Source organism: Populus euphratica, unplaced genomic scaffold (genome assembly GCF_000495115.2).
Source record: "Populus euphratica unplaced genomic scaffold, PopEup_1.0 scaffold257.1, whole genome shotgun sequence".
NCBI classification, from domain to species: domain Eukaryota; kingdom Viridiplantae; phylum Streptophyta; class Magnoliopsida; order Malpighiales; family Salicaceae; genus Populus; species Populus euphratica.
In genome coordinates, this window is record NW_011500139.1 from 209,495 (window position 1) to 225,813 (window position 16,319).

Genomic DNA, 16,319 nt, shown 5'->3' on the forward strand with positions numbered 1-16,319 from the left:
TGTAAAAGCCCTTATCTCCCCCCCCCCCCCCCCCGCTTTTCAGTTTTTTTCATTATATATTCAGAAAAAAAAATTAAAATATTATTCTTATTAAACCTCAGAGTCCATGACTTGAGTAGGACATAATTTTTTAAGAAAGGTTTCATGTTTAATGTTTTTTAAAGCATTAGGTTTATTTTCAAACGATCTTCATGATATGTCTAGTGTTTGTCTTTGTATGATTAATTTGCTGTAATTTTCTTTTTACAACATTATTATGATTTCATGACCCGCGTCTTCGTAGTGGAGCAAGAATTATGCCATCTTGACTTGAACTTCAAGATAATTTATTCATTCAATGTTAAAGCCAAGAACTAATCATGCTATCAATCAGTTAACTGCAGACTAAATCATGACAGAAAAACAAGGTACAACAAACACATTTAATTCCTAACACTGATAACGTTTGCTTGAAACAGATTGTGGCTATAATTCTGGAAAAAAACCTTCTTCGTAGCAGAGCCTCGTTTGGTATTGCTTGAACCAGAATTGGTCGGAGATGCTGACCCAGCTCTTTTCCCACCCTTAACAACAGCCGAACCCTACAGTTGCCATGGATATAGAGTTTGTTAAGATAACATTGATATAAACCTAAGTAAAAATGGAGATGATTAAGAAAATCGCATTCTATCACTTTCCTTGAAATTTAAGATATCTGAAATAACAAATTTCACTTCCTTGAGCATTTATGATCATTACTAGCAGTTGATAGTCAAAACTTAAAACAATAATTTCAAGCTTGCTAGTATCTCCTTAGATGGATAGAATCTTTCACTGATGGATGCATTTATTCATAGTTAGAAGGGAAGATATTGATCATAAGATGTCGTCCAAATTTGAATCGCACTTCTTATGCAAGGCTTGGTAAGAATATCTGAAAAATGCCTTCCATTTCAGGCTTTATGAAGTTATACTGTAGACGATTCACAGAATCATCCGATATTGCTAAATGGAAAGAAAGCAGAAGAAAGTACATTTAAAATGCACCTTGTTTCCACCCTTATCAGCTCGTTTCTGACGAACAAATTCCATAAGGGTGTAGAAATAGAAATAGGAGTTTCTTTTGTAGCCTCTGAGAGCCCTTTAAGCACAGAGTTCTTCAGCAAATAAATCCTCATTGTCAACAGATAGTTAAAGAACATTTGGCCACATGTAAAGAAAGAGAGCATTCTCACTGACAGATTCCTCTGCATCTTGGATTTCAGCACAAGGGGTTAACTTAATTTTATAAAAGTTTTGGTTTTGAATTTTATTATTTAATTCAAATTAATGATATTATATTTTAGAATACGGTACTCATTAAACATATAAAAGATTATAAGCGAGAGATCAATGTGGTTTCTCTGCTTTAGCATCGTCCTAGATCTTTGACGAGCCTATTCGCTACCTCTATTCTCTTCTTCATCAATAAAGCATACTTGGAATCCAGTTCTTGGTTCCTGGCGTTCAACGAAAGCTTGCAGCTGAGAGCTGACTTTTCCGGCTTGTCCTTGTACGTACTGGTCGGAAATTGGCACAAAGCTTCCTCTCTGACTGCACACCCCGCCATGAGCAGCTCTCAGTGCACCTCCAAGAATCTGTCAACGAAGTTTTAAGGTTATTTCATCTCGTCAAACTAGCTAGGGCGGTACCATATGAACTACAGAGAATATATATAGTCAGCCAAACAACGAACAAGTAATTGAATTTGATTTCTATAGTTATATTATCAGTTGACATCTAGTCTTGAGGAAGAAACCCTTGAGGTTTTTCCCAAATCTTGAATCAAATCATAAGACAGAGGGTGATTGTTTTCATGGAAAGAAATGTTTACCTGGTTGTTGAACTTGAACTGTATAGATATTGTAGCAAAAAAATAATAAAAAAACTTTTATTTATTTATTTTTTATAAAATTATCAGTTTCATTAATTGAGTTATAAGTTTTACGAGTTAATCCAAACTTATTTTTTTATTTAATTATTTTTTTAATTTTATTATTAAATAATATGTAATTGATTGATAATTGAGTTTTATAAATTTTTTTTATTTGTTTTTTATAGAGTTATCTAAGTCACATAATTCAGATTGATTGTTATTGCAAGTTCAGCAAGTTAACCCAAGTTGATTCAAGTTGTTTGTTTTTTTTTTTTTTATCCTTCAATATTAATTTGATTGAAAATTAAGTTTTATAAGTTGTTTCGATTTGTTTTATGGTGTTATCTCGATCTCATAATCTAAATCACGGATTTGACAAGTTGACTTAAATCGATCAAATATGTTTCCATCTTAATATTAAAAAAAATATCATCTAAAAAATTTGTTGGTCAAACTATATTTTTAACAGTCATCTAGATCGTATTTGAATTCGTCAAGTTGATCGGGTCATATTGAATTAACTTTTACATGGTTTAATTTTTTCTCAACTAAAAAATATGTTAAGAACACCTAATAATATTTTTATGTTAAATTGATTTCGTTTAATTGATTTTTTTTCTATTTTATCTTTCGACTTTGACTTAATTGAGAATTAAGCTTTATATTTTATTTTGATTTATTTTTTATAAAGTTATCTCATTTATATAACTTAAGTTGCAGATTTGATAAATTAACTTAGATTGACTCAAATTGTTTATGTTTTGGTCTTTGTTTTATTTGAATTATTTTTTAATTTCATCCTTTAATATTGAATTGTTTGAAAATGATGTTCATGATTTGTTTTGATTTATTTTTTATTGGGTTATTTTAATCCTGCGAATCGAGTCATAGATTTCACATATTGACTTGCATTAATCTAATATATTGTCTTTTTAATATTTTTTTATAAAAAAAATATTTTCTTGAATTTTTATAAATCAAACTACATTTTTAGTAATTATTTAATGAGTTGTTTTTTTAATTAAACTAATCGATCTAATAAAGTGAATTTAAATTTATTTTTATTATAAAATATTTTAGCAACACTTCAATATATTTTTATGTTAAAAAAATTAATCTTATCCGCACCAGATTACATGATAATCATCTGGTACACATTAAAAATGGTTGAGTGATAATCACTAATTGAAACGTGTCGTTATATTTGATAATTGTTTTGGCTTTTTGTTGAAATACAGATTACGTGTTTTTGTTTATAAAAATGGGAAGATGAGAGCACAAAAGTAAATTTGATTATTATTTGTTCCTTCTTCTCTTTTGCTATTTTCTTTTTAATATTTGATGTTTTCTAGAAGGATTATTTTCTATAAATAGAATAAATTGTTTGCTTTATGATTCTCATATTATTATTTTAATTTTTTTAATATATCACTGATAAATATAATTTATCATGAGCAACTTAAATTAAATGATAATCCTAAGAGTTCAAGGTTTGGCTATTCAAATATTCAAATCAATTATATGTATTTTAAAAGAACAAAAAATACATATAATAAAGTGCAATATTTCTGGTATGAAAAAAAAAAATGAACTGTAAATATAATTATTTTATATTATTTTTTAAAATACTTTTCATTTAAAAAAATATACTAATAATATTTTTTTATTTTTAAAAAATTATTTTTGAGATTAGCACATTAAAATAATTTAAAAATATTAAAAATATATTAATTCAAAATAAAAAATAAAAATTCAAATTTTTTAAAAAACACTTTTCAAAAACAGTACCAAATACCTTCGAAAACCCAGAACACCCGACGGAGTACAGTGCCATGCATTTCTTTCTCTTTTTACACTGTTGGATGTCTGCAAAGCGGACTGGCAAGAAGACCTTTGAAAAGGGGGCATGCCATCTCCAGATTTCATTTCTTGCTATCTCCTTGCGAGAACATAGGACTCGAATTGACATGGACAGATGTTTAACAGCAAGTAGTAAACAAAATAATTCCAACTGCATCTAAGATATACCCAGCATTCACCATCATTTCCTTGACCTGCTTACAAAAATAATCCTCCTATCTGGTATAGATTGCATCTATAAAAGCCTAAGCATGTCCTTTGGGATTTATCTAGCCATGAAAGCAAGTGCTTCCATTGCCCAGCTAACTTGGTTTAACCTAGAAAAATAATTACACTTTTATTCTTCAAAACTTCAGTGCAAGTTTACTGGTAAGCTTTGTGCAGCTTGAGATCCCAACCGATGATGACCGGCCCCCTCTTGAATATTGCACAAAAATCGTGGGCCTGCTGGCATGTGTCAGAAACAATATTTACATACCATGTCTTTCTTCAAGTGGAATTAGCCTCAGGCCAATAATTCACAGCAACCAACAACTCTGGCATCTGCCCAGCCCAGATGAAAGGATATGGCCTTTTCTTGGACATCACATTGCCAACACCTGGCCACTTTTTCGTCCCCTGTTGCCCAGCAATAAGGGAGCAACTGCCAGCCAAAGACTGGCTAGAAAAGTTGAAGCGGAATGGACGGTAGTTTTTTTGTGCCAGTTAACAGAACAGTTCCTGGAAAGACCACATTATGAACTTTGCAAAAACATCAGACTCCAAAAACTCAATATGAGCAGCCCGTCCAATGATTGTGTTCAAATTCCTGCCATAGGCAGAGGTATCAAAGTTTACATCACAGCGCAAGAACAGTCGATGCTCAGATGTTGGTGCTCGCAACTGATCCAAGCAATTATTCAGCATCTGCAGGAACAGCCTACCCTTTTTTGAGTGGTCCATGGAAGCAGCATGGCACAGTTCAATTCTGGCAGAATGATACGGTACATAACCATCCTGAGAAAATGGTAATAAACTAGTCTTTCATCACAACTACCACATGTTAAATTGATATCATACACAAAATGGAGCTTCAAGGTATATCTAAAGCAACTAATACTGTAGAGTGTAGATAAGATTTTAAATGCAGAGGCAAACTTAATGAAGACTGAAGTATGAACCTATGATTCTGATGACACTGTTATTTCAAGAAATAGCCCGTCAACAGGTATGTTCGGGCCATGCAGAGTCAAGAAAATTCCATTCCAATAACAAAGATTGCAATTCTAAAAGAAATGAGATATTTTATTGAAATGGAATAAATCACTCCCTTTCTGTAGTATTAGGACTGTTAAATGTAAGTACAATTTCAAATAAAATTAAAAGTGATTCATTTGGAATTGGCAAACCAAACAAGGCCTAAGAATTCTTCACACGGAGCCTGTGCTTTCATTTCCTTTTAACACAAGTCAAATATGTGCTTTCATGGTTATTTCAAACATCTAAGAAATCCGATGTATCTTTTAGTGTTTTTGGTTCTTTCATCCTCAAGCATACATTTAGCCCTTCATACTGCAAAAGAAGGCCAATTCATGGTGCCCCTTATTTCCAATTGACCAGTAAATAGATCCCCATTGCAAACAGATTTTAGTGTAAGAACATTCATGTGTCATGTGCCTATTGCTAGCAAACAAAACAGAAATGGCTAAACAATTGGAGACCTTCAAGAAGTTTTCTTTTGAGGCATAGCATGATATACCTGGGGTGAAGATAGCAGTACTATATGCCTGAAATTCTCCAATGTCTTCCGCTGAAAGAACAAAACAAACAGTTTTAGAACTCAGTCAAGAAGTAGATGTCAGCATCTGCTATAATTTCACACACACAGGCTGCTTGAAGAAATGGAAGTTGTTATTTTTCAGATCCTAATCATCACTTCTTTTTCTTTTTCTTATTCTTTTTATAGTGTAATCTCTCTCTATAATCAATCAAAGAAACAAAATAAGATTCTTAGTACCTCACAGAGTTTGTACAAGAAAGTGTTTTGTAGATTTGGGTCATCTGTAAACATAAGCTGATGAAAGCACCGCGTTCCCTTAAGTTTTTTCAAAAGCCACATCCCAGAGTTAAACAAAGAGTTCGAGCTGTAGAGATACCCCAAATGTGGGCCAGATATAGAAACATATGTGTGAAGGTATCTTAGGTATGGTTCCATTATGCTCTCTGTGGCAATACAAAAATACAAAGCAAGTGTCAAATTACAGATAAATAGAAAAGTATGGCATGACATTGCATTGCATTGCATTGATTATATTACCTGATAATGCTGTTCTTATGATGATATTTCCAAGAGAATGCCCAACAAAGCTAAGCTTGATATCCCTTAAGAAACCAGATCTTGAAACTCTATCCATTTTCTTTTTAAGGAAAGAGATCACTTCCTGTGCCAGCCTTAGTCCCATTTCTCTGAAGTCTCCAGATGTTTTGTCTTCATTTGCCTCTGACATTAGGAACTCCATCTTGGGGTCTATCAAAAGCCACTGATTGCGAACAAGGCGTAAATCCAGATGGTGTCCCTGGTGTGTTGTAGGTGTGACAAAAAAATTTAAGCCAATTTATGCATAAAACTAGAACACAGTTCACAAGAGGAATATAATAGACTTCATTACAGATTGTCCAGGAGCACAGGACAATCAATTGCAAAAACAATGAACGATATAAGATAAAATTTGTTACCCAGTATATGAATAATATTATAGAATTCACTTCAAGAACATCTTGGTTTTTGGTTTCAGAAGGTTACAAATATGTGGATGAAACAGGCTCAAACAATCAAGTAATTCATGCATGAAACTATAAACCAATAAATTCATGGTAACAGATTCAAATCCTTACGGAAAAAAAAAAAGATAATTTATTTATAAAGTTTAATCTACAAAAACAATTTTCATCCCATAGTTCCCAATTATCTGAAGGGAAGAAGTGAATCAAATTGTTAGAAAAGAACCCAGGCTAAATTTAAACTTTCAGATGATGGAAGCCAAGCCATTACTTAATAGTCTAGGTCAAGCATTTAAAATAAAAGTAAAAAGCTCAAGTTTTGGAAATTTCAAATATTTGCCTCAGCTAAAAACTAAATTGACCAATCAAAGGCACTTTTTTATGGTTCCAAAATAAAGTGTTAACTGTACAGAAAAAGGAAGATTCGACCCGAACACGCAATCAAAATTCCATAACAATTGCATCCCATTTATCACCTCTATTGTGCCAACATCAAAACTCTCTTTTGGAGAATTTATTCAAATACCTGATAAACAAGAAAATTAAGGAAATTCATTCTAAAGAAACAATTTGAAGGTGCAAGCTGCAAAGCGTTAAACAAATTAATTAGCAATGAAGCAGCTCCTTAGGTGTAGCAAGGAAAAAAACAAAATTCAATCAGCATGTGGTAAAAAACAGGTTTTCAATTATTTGGTAAATGGTGTATTTTTAATTAAAGCACAAGTTTGTACATTGGATTGTAAAGTAGCTAGCTGCATGGGTTGGGGGAAAGATAAAAGAGCGAGCCTTGCCTGAAACCCATGCACAAAGATGACAGCCTTCAATTCATGACCATTTTTTGGTAGCGCACCACCAGATTGCTTCTTACCAGCTTCAGCTTCAGCGCCAGGTCCACCAAGCAAGTTATGTGAGTCTACCAGTTCCAAATTTCTAAAGTAAGAATTTTCACTTAGAGTGCGCCGTGGAGCATTAGCTACACGTTCCACGATCATTATAGGAATTCGTAGTGGATCCCCAAATATGTACATGTCTTGAATTGACCGATTATTAATCTGCATGGAAACAATACCAACCATGTGTAACACCAAAGAACAAGACGACTGTAACAAATCATTCAAAGTGGGAGTCAAACTCACCCTCATTTGGGCAATACTTTGCCGATGAAGGTCAGCACGTGTAGCTGCACTCTGGGCAGGCTGTACAGAACAGAAAATAAAAATTGTGACTTGGAGACTATGGAATTAAAAAAATAATGGTGTTTATTACTGATAGTAAAAAAAAAGACTAATAGTCTATAGAAGAGAAAAAAACAAGAAACGGGCAGAAAAATAAAAACATTTACATTCAACACACTTGAAGATCTTCTATGGCCATGATAGAAGGAATCATCAGTTCCACTGCTTATGTACTGATGGGGCATATCAACCTTAGAGTACACCATCCAGATCGACCACTCAGCTCGTCGATCTTTAGTCCACACATCACGCAGAAACTCCAGTATTGTTATTTTGTTTGCCCTGGAATGAAGCAAAAAGGTCAGTAGTTAAAACAGTGCAGATAAAGTTGATGAATCTGAATCAACCAATCATTTTACTAAATGCAACCAACAATAAGCATAAATCAAATCCATTATAAAGGAAGACCGATAGGTTATCATAAATATTTAAGAAAACATGCAAAGTGAAATCCTGCAGTTGGCCTGGTCACATTTTGGGTCTTAATTTAAGAAAACCTCTACTTTGCAGTTTGTGCCCTGAGGTTCCATCTCAGTTACCAAAAACACCTTAAGGAGGACAACATTAATAAAACTGTTGGGACAGTTTATGAAAAGCACCATGAGAATTGCATCTGCTTAAATTTCAGGCTTCAATTTTCAAAATTCCCAAGTTTGACCTTGAGATTCCATGACAATTATAGAAACACCCTAAGGTGGACGTCATGAATAAAATTTTAACAGCATGAAAGAAAAGCTCAATTTTCCAACAATTGCTGAGATGAAAGTCATGCATTGTTGCCTCTTCAGATCACATTGAAGTTATTTACAAGAATCCTCATTTGACAAGCCAGATGGAAGAGTTCCAACAAAAAGAAAAGGAAGATGCAGTTTGGTAGGAGGGAACAACTGATGAGAGGGAGAAAGAGATGAGAAAATGAACCATAGTGATGAAGGAGATTTTTCACTAGCATGGAGCCTTATGTTAACGAGCATAGTTTTAAATTTGACCATTGTACGAGGCTGAAATTTTGCTAAAAGATTCTAGAGTCATCGTTTTATATAGAGTTAAAATTTTGTAGTCATCAAATGTCAGCAGGGCTTTCAAATCAGGCTCAAAAGTTACTATTCAGAATTTATCATATTTTCCTAATCGATATAGAATTCTTTTTCTTGTTTAGTTTCGAACTCTTTTATTGTTTTTTGAACTTTATTTAGGATGTTTTTACTAACATATATATATATAAGCAGCCTATGAGAGCTATAATATTAAGTTTTGATTAGAGAAAATATTTAGTAATAAAATTTTAAATTAGAGCTTTCACATAATTGTCCTAAACAACAGAATTTTGTGTTGTTTATGCTTATTGTCTTTCCTTTATTATTCATATCTGTGTTAGTTCATATCAAAGCCCAACGATTCCTGATGATTATTGTTTGTTGTTGAATAACGCAAATGGAAGAGGTCACAAAAAAAGACATATTCATACAAAAATGGATGAAGAGGTTCCTGTCGGAAAAGAAACATTGAGTAACCGGTGATAAAAGACAAGCAAAGACATTTTGCAGAATTGACCTGTCAATTGGCATAAGTGAGAATATGTGGAAATAATGATTACGAATCCATGACCAGCAATGAGAACTCGTTTCAGAGGCAAGAGTAAAGAAGACAACCATTTGATCGTGATGAGTATCATGGAAATTTAGGGTTTCAAATAAAACTCCCTGAATTCACGAGAACCTTGCAAGCTTGAAGTTTATTGAATGATTGAATAAAGTAGGGAGAATTTTCAAGTACAAGGAAGTGCCCTAGCATATCAGGAAGAAGCTAATTGCCATCAAATTAAAGGGGTGAACTTTCGCTTGGTAGGAACAATTGAAGAGGTATGGGAAAAGACAAGGCAAACAAAATATTAGTAATTGGAAGATGAAGAAAAAGATGGAAGGGACATTTTCTTCCTTTTAGGTAAACTCAAACTTTGTACCATCGACTTCATACATTGAGACAAGGTGAGAGGGCTATTGATAAATTCATTGACTATTTCTACCAAATTGTGGCTAAGAAATGATCTATCAAAAATAAAAAAGCAGTCGGTTGCAAGATACCTAAGTGGATTACGACAACCTAACTAGGATATGTTACATTTGTAGTTTTTATCACAATAATAGAGAAATGCACACAATTGGCCATAAATCGTTTATTCGGTCTGAATTGATAGCTAAACAATCCACATGTCAGGGTTCTGAATTTGTTTTAAATTTCAGTGTTTTAGATCTGGTGAGTTTGGGCATTGAATTTCTAAGTCTCATGAACGAGAGAGTCATCCAAGTATAAATTTGTTAAAAGAATAACCTATTAAGAAGTCGAGTCATCTTGCATATCATGATTCCAATGGTAGCGAGGAGGATTGGCAAGATAATGATAGTGCTACTTTAGTCATCCAAAAGAGCTTGCTTGCTTCTAAGGGTGATTCAGGCAAGGATTGACTATACACTAGTCTTTTTTATTCAAATTGTACCACAAGGATAAGATATGTAGTCTAATCATCGACAACGATGGCTGTGAGAATGAGGTGTCGACCAAGGTAGTAGAGCAGTTGCAGTTCAAAATAGAAAAGCACCTAAAACCTTATAAACTGAACTGAATGAATCAAGATAGCAAGGTAATCATGAAAAAACATTGTCTTGTTTTGTTTTATAAAGAAAAGAGATATTTTAATAGTGTTTCATGTGATGCGGTTTTTATGGATGCACATCATCTATTATCAAGCAGGCTATGGTAATATAACAGAAATGTTATACATGACAGAGGATGTAACATGTATACCTTCTGTGTAAAGGAGAAGCATATAGTGTTAGTGCCCAGACAAGAGAGAGAGAGAGAGAGAGAGAGAGCAATTGTTGAAAGCAAGTGTAAAAACATGCTTTTATCAAAGTTTATGGAGAAGGATGAGAAAAGGAAGGAAAGTGGAGAATCAAAATAACATGAGAAAAGGTATGGTATGGAAAAAGCCATTGATGGCTAGTGTTTTGAGAATTGATTCTTGGCATACTTTATTTGAGTCGGTTAACTATTCAGTGTAAGCATGCCAGAGGTCAATAGAGCACAAAGATGCTAACATTGCTTTTCATGGTCAACAACATAGTGTTGGCAAAGGAATGGCCAAAACTCAAGGAGAAGTTCTTTCCAACATGGAGAGACTAATATAGGAGATTTTTTCCTAGTACCTTATGTTAAGGAGCATAACTTTAGATCCTAAAAGGCTGAAAAATTGTTATAAGATTCTAGAGGTTTTGTTTCATATAGAATAAAAATTTCATAGTCATTAGAGGTCAGGCAAGCCTTCAAATGAAGCTCAAAAGTTAAGCTCGGGATTTACCATATTTTCCTATCCTTTTTCTTATTTACTTTAGAACTCTAATATTATGTTTTTAGCTTTGTTTAAGATGATTTTACTAGTATATAAGCAACCTAGGAGAGCTGTAATATTGAATTTTGATTTGATAAAATTTTTAGTAATAAAATTTGAATTAAGGTTTATATGTGATGGCCCTATTCAGCAGAATTCTATGCTGCTTGCTTGCTATCTTTCTTATATTGTTTCCATATGTGTCAAGCAACCATCATTCTATAAATTTTTTTAGTATGTTTCCACCAGCAAGAGACCTTAAAAGTTCAAAATTATATGAGCCAAGTAACTTAAGTGGTCATATGCTCCTAAGCATGTGCCCAGACAACCCTCCTATCATGTGACAAACAATTGCCAACAAATATGGTATCAAATAGTTGTAATAAATTAACTATACCAGTTTACCAAAATATTTTTTTCATTTTCACCATTGAGTCTGCCAACCATTTTAAACACAAGGACATCAAGAACAACCATAGAAAGTATTTCTGCCTGAATGTTGTCCAGTGCATGAACTTATAGCAATGGCAAACACATTCCACAGGTGGGTAAGTCCATTATTGCTAAGTAATTCATTTTTGGCTGTATCATTTTAAGTGGAGTCGCTAAAATGAGAATTTTCATGCCAATAAGAATCACGGTAGTTGCAAGCTTGTCCATCATAGATTTCACAAATTTCGATCATAGGAATATACTATCCATTTTAAAACCACACCAAAAATCAGTGTCTGCACTGTTCTTCAACAAGCAAACTGTACTGTCAGTATTGAAGCATTTAAGAAAATGCAAGGGATGAAGTAATTTTTATGGTTAAATAGCTACGGTCAGTTGTGATGTACCTAAAAGAAAGGTCACGTCAACAACTTGCTAAATGAATCATATCCTTACCTTAGAAGAGGAAAATATAAAAAATTCTAACTCAATGTGTCAATTTGGTGGAAAAGCAAACCTGTGGAACCGCAAAAAAATCTTCCATAAATACGATAGTTGAGCACCCAATGAATGAAAAATGTTTACAACAACAGCCTTCGTTGAAATGTGGGGCAAATTATCACTTTGAAAATCTGCAGTGCCATTTGCTTTCTTTCCAAGAAGAGACAAAAGTATTAAGTAAATAAGAAAGCACTCAAACTGAAAGTAAAATCAAAATGTGTTAACTATAAAAATTATAGGAAGGACCTCAAGACCATTATGTGGCTTTCCTTGTCCTGAAACTTCACCATCTGCAGTACCCAGATTTCCTTGCATGATAGAATCAAACATCCTCATATCATCCATATTGGAGATAAAATCAGATAAATCAATAGCATGTCCAATGCCTTTGCTGATTTTTTGTAGCTCTTCAAGCAATGTATCACGGGAAACCAACAATGCTTTAACAAGCATGATCTTTTTTGTATCTAAAGAAGCCACTTCACCTAATGCCTGGCCAATCACAAAATTAAAATTTCAATCCATGAGAATATCACAAAAACTGAATAAAGCTAAAGAACAGGCTCCTCCATCCTGGATAACTGCATGTTTCAAATCCAAACATGTGATTGCACCTTCAAAACTTTGGGCTTCAACCACACAGAACCTTTAACTTTCTTAAGCTGTACTTTCTTTAAAGCAGAAGTTTTAGAATTTTTCTCATCAATCATCTTTTGCAGGAAAAAGACTAAACTTAAAAGGAAAAAAATGTGTTATATGCTTACAAGTTGCATAATGGTTAACTATCATTTAAGCATCCATTGAGGCACCGCTTGTTTCTAGGGTGTTTCTTATTTGGGTGAATCTAGATGTTTCCTTCTTGTTGCACTTGGGAAGGAATGAACTTGTAAAAAGATCTACAATATCTCACAAAATGCAATTTCTGGATACCTGTGGAAAAAGGAATCGAAGAATACTTTGTCGATGGCAGATAAAGAATTATGAAGTTATTCTAACACATTTCATTATTGAAGCAATTTGGGAGCTCCTTATAGTATCTTTTTAAACAAAAACCGAAGGAGTGACAGAAAGCTCTACTACAAAGTTGAACAGGAAGTTGTCACAGCCAACCCACCCAACCAATTGCTTTTCTGGACAGTACACCAGTTCTCATCAGTAGGACAAAACCCAGGCTAGAGTAAACTGCAAGTTTTGCAGAAAACAGTATGCAAATTTGCACATATGCACATGAATGTATGAACAAAAGTAGTGTATTCACTCAAATATACAGACGCTTGTGCAAAAGTGTTGTGGCAAGTAAATACTATCATCACAAATCAGATGTGCTAGAAGCAAAATCTAGCAATTTAACAATAAGATAATGCATGAAGGCACAAAGCTAAGCAGAGTGGATAAAAGCATGCAAAAGATTATCCATTGTATAAGAGCATACTTGGTTGATTCCATCACTAATTTTGCCAGCAACATCTTGACCATAAGAACCACTGCAAGATACAACTCATCAAGTTATATTAGGCAACAAAGGTCAAAATGCGATCATGACCAGGTTGCTTAATTAGATGCTGAAATGTGACAAACCTGGGTACCTTCATGAAAGAACCAGCTGTCATTAGAGTGGTGTGCACGCTTGCATCAACTAGCACATAATGAAATGCATCAAAGTGTACAGGGCAATATGAATGCAATCCCAGAAGAGCTTTAGGAGGAATTCGAAATTCATGGACCGAAACAGAAGAAGCATTGGGATAAGCCATAAACCTGCACAGTGTGCCTATCAATCAGTAGAATATCTTAATTTAATCCAAAAACATTGAGTGGGTAAGAAAAAACAACAAATCATTCTATTCAAGAATCAAATAACAAAATCCCTCAACATACATGCTCTCTGTTATGGAAGCTTGCATAAGCTCAAATTTCAAAATAACAGCAGAGGTGGATGGACCCTGCAAATTGCACACCATATCAGTTCGAAGACCATAAACATCAGCATCAGTAAATTTAAAGCTGGCATGTACAGTACCAAAATTGTAATAAATATATGCAGTGAAGATATTAGAGTATTTTCATTAAATCCCAGGTTAAAGGAGTGCTGTTGTTTTGAAGAATCAGAAGGAAATAATATTTTTCACCCCCTTTCTGGAACAGCTGAGGTTGAAAGGTTTTTGAAAGCAGTTCCTCAATCTTGTTAGTTTTAAGAAATGCAACATTCCAATGCTTTCTGATACAGACAAGTAATCCATGGGTTTTTAGGCCCTGTGATCTCCAATGACCTTCTCAGGAAAGCCACAAGAAAGAAAGGAATGATTTCACAAGACAGAGTGCTAATCATCATGAAAGCAATGATGCAATATCATAATGTAGGTGGTGGAGTTTTGACATGTACATAGAAGAAACTTTCACAGGAACGATTCTCTGTCACCAGGCATCTTTCATATTGGATGCAGACCAGCTATATATAACAACCTTGATAGGCGGTATCAAAAACACTAAGCAGAGTAGGAGACCATACATAAAGATACTATATTCTGTTATATTATAGTAAATCATGTTTTCTAGAGCTGTTCGTTTGTCTTCGAGTTGGTTTCACTTCCCTTGACTGAGGCAACATTCTGCAGCATTTTCTACTCTAATTGTAACTATATGAGTTAAGAAGGAAAGCTTATTGTATAAGGCACGTAAGCTTCACGCTCACACACATACTGAGAGATGGAAAGAGAGAGAGAAGTGTAGATTACCTCATTTTCACCGAGAGGTAGAGTGAACGAGATCATGATAGATAAACGAATATCTTGTCTTGCATATTTAATCCGAAAAGGCTGCGTCAAGAAACTATTATCTGTATCATCAATCTTCCATATCCCATATACGTTTTCACCACCCAGATCAGGAGCTGTGGCTCAAGTAAATATCATTTCTTTCTTAGCTCATACCATAAACAATGAGCACAGAAAAAACTCACAAAAGCTAATTGCATCTCTGAGCAAGAACAATAACAACACCAAAGCATATAAAATATGAAAACAAGTTATTGTTACATAGACATCCTAAGAAGCTCCTTCTCATAGTTATTAAATTTGCCCAAATAAACAAACTTTCTTCAAGTTCTATTTATTTTTTTGTTTTAAAAATACTTTTGAAGAAATTTAAATTTTTTTTATTTTTTTCTTTACTTTAAATTAATATTTTTTTATGTTTTCAAAATCATTTTAGTACACTGATATTAAAAATAATTTTTAAAATATAAAAAATATTATTTTAATACAATACTTTAAAATAATCATAATCATATTATCAAACACAATACATGTGAATGAGAATTGTGGTTGATTAACCAGCAATATAGCAAAAGTTCACACCTTTTTGCTCCAAGTGAAATATTCTATAAATATGGGGAAAAAACTAAAACCAAGAGACACAAAACCAAGGAAATTATGAGTTTATTGAGGTTTGTAACGTGCACAAGAATTGTGGTTGATTAGCAAGAAAAGCAGCAAAAGTCCCCACCTTTTTTACGACAGGCAAACTTTTTTATACCTACAAAGAAAACCTAGAAACAGAAACGAAGAAAAAGAAGAAAATAGCAGCATGAAGAGTTGAATAAGCTTTTACCTTCATATTGAACCACCCTTGCAGGGGTTGCTAAAGAAGTATACCCTCTATCTTCCCATCTCATGCTGATCCTTATTTGATACCACCTAAACACCCAAAAAATAAAAGACAACCCAGAAAAGAGGTTTTTTAAAATGGGAAAAGAAATATAAGAACATGATTGAGAAGAAATGGAAAGAGCATCATTACCCTTGTTGGAAAAGGTCGAGGTTGTGAAACCTGTGAATGCAAACAGCAATTTCTTGCACAGTTTCAAACATGGCAAATCAAGACAAACAGACTGTTTTCTTTGGCCTAAGCTTGTTTAAGATTTAAACCAATTGCAGAGCATGCTTCTTTTAAGAAGAAGAAGAATGTACCATTCCCTTTCTTGGTTTTGTTTTGGTTTTGTTTGTTTGCTGTCCCTGTTTGTATATGTTTTTTCTCTTAAAATCAACTTCCAAAAATGGATCCAATTGCCCGTGCTATTTTACCCACAAAAAAAAAACAAAAAGATGATAATGATAGCATTTTCAAATTGCGAAGAAAAGTACGGATCAATTATTAATTCGAATAACCTAAAGGATATCAATGACTAATACGAAAAAATAAATATATATTAATATTTTAAAAAGATATTCTTTAAATATTTAAAAAAATT

At 33.4% G+C, this 16,319-nt stretch overlaps 1 protein-coding gene across 3 annotated transcripts; it reads right to left on the reverse strand.

The window, feature by feature from the left end:
• Positions 1 to 3,872: 3,872 nt before the first annotated feature.
• On the reverse strand, positions 3,873 to 16,096 carry LOC105110586 (protein FAM135B-like). 3 transcript variants are annotated; one of them, XR_839502.1, is made up of 16 exons: positions 15,869 to 16,096; positions 15,680 to 15,765; positions 14,806 to 14,960; positions 13,949 to 14,013; positions 13,649 to 13,828; positions 13,503 to 13,554; positions 12,317 to 12,562; positions 12,087 to 12,220; positions 7,857 to 8,031; positions 7,651 to 7,710; positions 7,306 to 7,566; positions 6,051 to 6,309; positions 5,751 to 5,956; positions 5,493 to 5,543; positions 4,283 to 4,750; positions 3,873 to 4,232 (listed from the first exon to the last, which is right to left on the reverse strand). XR_839502.1 is itself a non-coding variant. In XM_011005666.1 (15 exons), the coding sequence occupies exons 1-15, from the start codon at positions 15,937 to 15,939 to the stop codon at positions 4,460 to 4,462; spliced, it is 2,292 nt and encodes a 763-aa protein (XP_011003968.1). In that variant the 5' UTR covers positions 15,940 to 16,096; the 3' UTR covers positions 3,873 to 4,459. The 3 variants fall into 3 exon arrangements, 2 of the variants coding, with proteins under 2 accessions (XP_011003968.1, XP_011003969.1); XM_011005666.1 differs by having other exon boundaries at positions 3,873 to 4,750; XM_011005667.1 differs by lacking the exon at positions 3,873 to 4,232 and having other exon boundaries at positions 4,638 to 4,721.
• Between the last annotated feature and the right edge of the window lie 223 nt (positions 16,097 to 16,319).

What these genes read in the sequence shown, in the direction of transcription:
- LOC105110586 (XM_011005666.1), bottom strand. Translation starts at nt 15,939, where the DNA reads ATGTTTGAAACTGTGCAAGAAATTGCTGTTTGCATTCACAGGTTTCAC. An exon ending in TTAGTGATGGAATCAACCAA is followed by an intron (nt 12,563 to 13,502) that starts GTATGCTCTTAT and finishes GTGATTGGCCAG; the next exon opens with GCATTAGGTGAAGTGGCTTC. An exon ending in AAAGTATTGCCCAAATGAGG is followed by an intron (nt 7,567 to 7,650) that starts GTGAGTTTGACT and finishes GTTTCCATGCAG; the next exon opens with ATTAATAATCGGTCAATTCA.